This window comes from Salvelinus sp. IW2-2015, unplaced genomic scaffold, assembly GCF_002910315.2.
Source record: "Salvelinus sp. IW2-2015 unplaced genomic scaffold, ASM291031v2 Un_scaffold959, whole genome shotgun sequence".
NCBI lineage: Eukaryota > Metazoa > Chordata > Actinopteri > Salmoniformes > Salmonidae > Salvelinus > Salvelinus sp. IW2-2015.
The window spans coordinates 332,967-335,955 of record NW_019942663.1 but is presented as its reverse complement, the minus strand read 5'-3'; the positions used below and the strand labels follow the sequence as shown (position 1 = coordinate 335,955).

General features: G+C 38.9%; 2 protein-coding genes across 6 annotated transcripts in view; both read left to right on the top strand.

The window, feature by feature from the left end:
- Positions 1–2,989, top strand: part of LOC112069269 (butyrophilin subfamily 1 member A1-like) — a 65,549-nt gene that overhangs the window by 45,143 nt on the left and 17,417 nt on the right. The window lies entirely within an intron of this gene.
- Positions 1,815–2,989, top strand: part of LOC112069270 (butyrophilin subfamily 1 member A1-like) — a 47,264-nt gene continuing 46,089 nt past the window's right edge. Inside the window, exon 1 of one of the 4 annotated variants that reach the window (XM_070438494.1) lies at positions 1,815–2,122. In XM_070438494.1, coding sequence (XP_070294595.1) covers positions 2,113–2,122 — 10 coding nt within the window. In that variant the 5' untranslated portion in view covers positions 1,815–2,112. The remainder of the gene's footprint in view (positions 2,123–2,989) is intronic. The other 3 variants (XM_070438493.1, XM_070438492.1, XM_024136575.2) reach the window with 3 other exon arrangements.

Genomic DNA, 2,989 nt, shown 5'->3' with positions numbered 1-2,989 from the left:
TGCGTTTAACATTTTTCAACAGAACAGCGATTTATCATCATAAATAGTTCTTACTATGAGCTGTTCTTCCATCAGAATCTTGGGCAATGTATCCTTTCTCCGGTCTAATCGTCTTTTGGTCGAAAGATGTCCTCTTGTCATGACGAAAAGGCCACTAACGTTCGGTATGTACAGAAAAAGTACCCAGCTCGTGAAGGACCGTCACAAAGAAATGGCTCAAAATCGCACTAAACTGATATAAATTGCTATAAAACGGTTTAAATTAACTACCTTATGATGTTTTTAACACCTATAACGAGTAAAAACATGACCGGCGATATATTACTGGCTAAACCAAGGCTTGGAAAAAGGCCAGTCCGACGTCCTTCTTGCGTCGAGCGCAGGGTCCAAAAGAATGCTCCTTCCGGTCTTGGGTGTTTTATAGAGGCCCTGATTGCGCAATCGACTCCATTCAAATTGTCACCACTTACTGACATCTAGAGGAAGGCGTAGGCAGTGTTTGTATCCTCATAGGATTAACAGGGACTTAAAAACTGAACTGGGAACAGGGACAAAGATTTCTGAAATCTCACTCCCTGGCAGGGAAATTGCTGTAGAATGAGTTCTGTACCACTCAGAGACATAATTCAAACGGCTATAGAAACTAGAGAGTGTTTTCTATCCAATAATAACAATAATATGCATATTGTACGAGCAAGAATTGAGTACTAGGCAGTTTAATCTGTAGACCAAATTATGCTAATGCAAAACAGCACCCCCTATAGTGGCAAGAAGTTTAACTATACTGTCAGTCTAGCCTGGTCCACAATACACTTTGTGCTATTGTTGAATGTTTTGTGTGGCCAATTGGGTTTGGGATGACAATGATTGAGGATTGTTGTTTAACTCATACAGATTTGGACCAGGCTGTCATGACGTTGTCAGTGGATTACTGACGTTTGCAAACATATGACTTAATGACCCAGACCTTAGGTTATCTAGCTAGGGAGTATCCCAACAACCCCAGATGGTTTCAAACATTTGTCACAACAGTGCCTGTTTCYTCTAGCTACATCAGTTTAGCGGGCAACTTTTCACAGGAAGTCAGTACCTCATCTGGTCGGAACCTATCTTTAAATGACTGCACTAACTAACGTTAGCTAGTTGAATAGGTAGACAAGCTAACGTTAGCTAACTGTAGCTCGCTAACTAGTTATCGAACCAAAGGTCGACGAGATGATATCTTGCATCAGATAAAGTCAAATGAATAGAAACAAAACTGGTTAGCGGGTGGCCTAACTTGTGCACAACAAGGTACATAGCTATAACGTCGAAGTTACAGAATGCATTTGCGTTCCATATGTTTAAGTATCTAAGTGGCCATTCAAAATGTAATAGAAAACAAAAATCAAGGGAAATGCTTTCGAAATGTACCTTTCTAGGTGAAGATTTTCAGCCCGGTTGAAAAATGTTTCCAGCCCTTTCTCCTGCTGAAAGGGGCGTGGCTGTTGATGCAAAGAAGAACTGTATATTCATAAGGTGGCGCGTTGTCATTGGCTGAATGAGGCTGAAAAGGTGAGCAGAGGGTTCGGCACTGTTGTGTATTTTTTCATAATTTTGTGGGGGGTATTCAGAGTTTGAGTGTAAAGAAAAAAATCAGGTATAGATATTATTTGATTGAGCACCCCCCAATGATTTTCCCCCCTTTGGTTACATGATTTGTGGGCAAGTCGATTTGATGGCTTTCCAGGTCGGCTTTTTCACAGTGACACTACACATCTTATCAGATCTCACAACACCTGGATWAGTGTTTAACATTTCCGGAATCACATCAATATGATATAGCAATCTTCTGAGATGCGTAGTGTCGACCTGGTATATCACCTTTTGTCAACCATTAACCCATGTTGCTGCAAGAAAAGGGAAAGTGAAAGCACAATGAAATATATAGGGAGGGAGTGGCCAAGAAAAATGACTTTCACGCTTACTAACTATTCTATTTGCATTCTCACTTTACGGTAGAATTGAAATGCACGGGATGTATGTTGGAGGGTCATGAATCTATAGGATCATCGGAGGATCCCTAAAGTGAGGATACATTTGATKTTTACGACCGTTGGAAATCGAGGCACCATGGACTTAGGTACAAATGCATTTCCTATGACTTCTCCAGTAAAAGATTAGTTAAAATTTAAATGAAAGGTTATCAGTTACATCTTAATTGAAAAAAATCTGCTTCTATCCCCCCTTCTCGCAACTCTTCAGTTTCTTTTGTCTACTGCATCTATAAGAAATGTTACATTTGTGACTTGCCCCTTGGATTTGTTCCATTTGTTGTTTTCCTTACATAGTAAAAGGACATTTTGTTCGATTTATTCTCAATGTATTATTTCTAGTAATGTTGTATTATGCCTATTACTATTAGGTATGTATTCTATATTCTTCCATTAAACCCAGTTAAAATGACTACTGTGCGTGTACTTTTCTAAAATGGCTGCTAGTGCTAGTGTGGCTATTTAATCAATATACTGTAGCAGTAGTAAAAAGATAAAACCAATGTCTGAAAGTCYGAAGTTCAGCCTCACAGGCTGTTMATTCACYTTCACCTGGTTACCAATTAACCCAATAGCTACACTTCTGAGAGAAAAAGYGGGATCTGATTWGACCATGAGTGTACAAAACATTAGGAACATCTGCTCTTTTCATGACAGACTGACCAAGTGAATCCAGRTGAAAGTTATGATATTTTATTRATGTCACTTGTTAAATCCACTTCAATCAGTTTAGATGAAGTGGAGGAGATGGGTTAAAGAAGGATTTTTACACCTTGAGACAATTGAGACATGAATTGTGTACAGTGGGGCAAAAAAGTATTTAGTCAGCCACCAATTGTGCAAGTTCTCCCACTTAAAAAGATGAGAGAGCCCTGTAATTTTCATCATAGGTACACTTCAACTATGACATACAAAATGAGATTTTTTTTTCCAGAAAATCACATTGTAGGATTTTT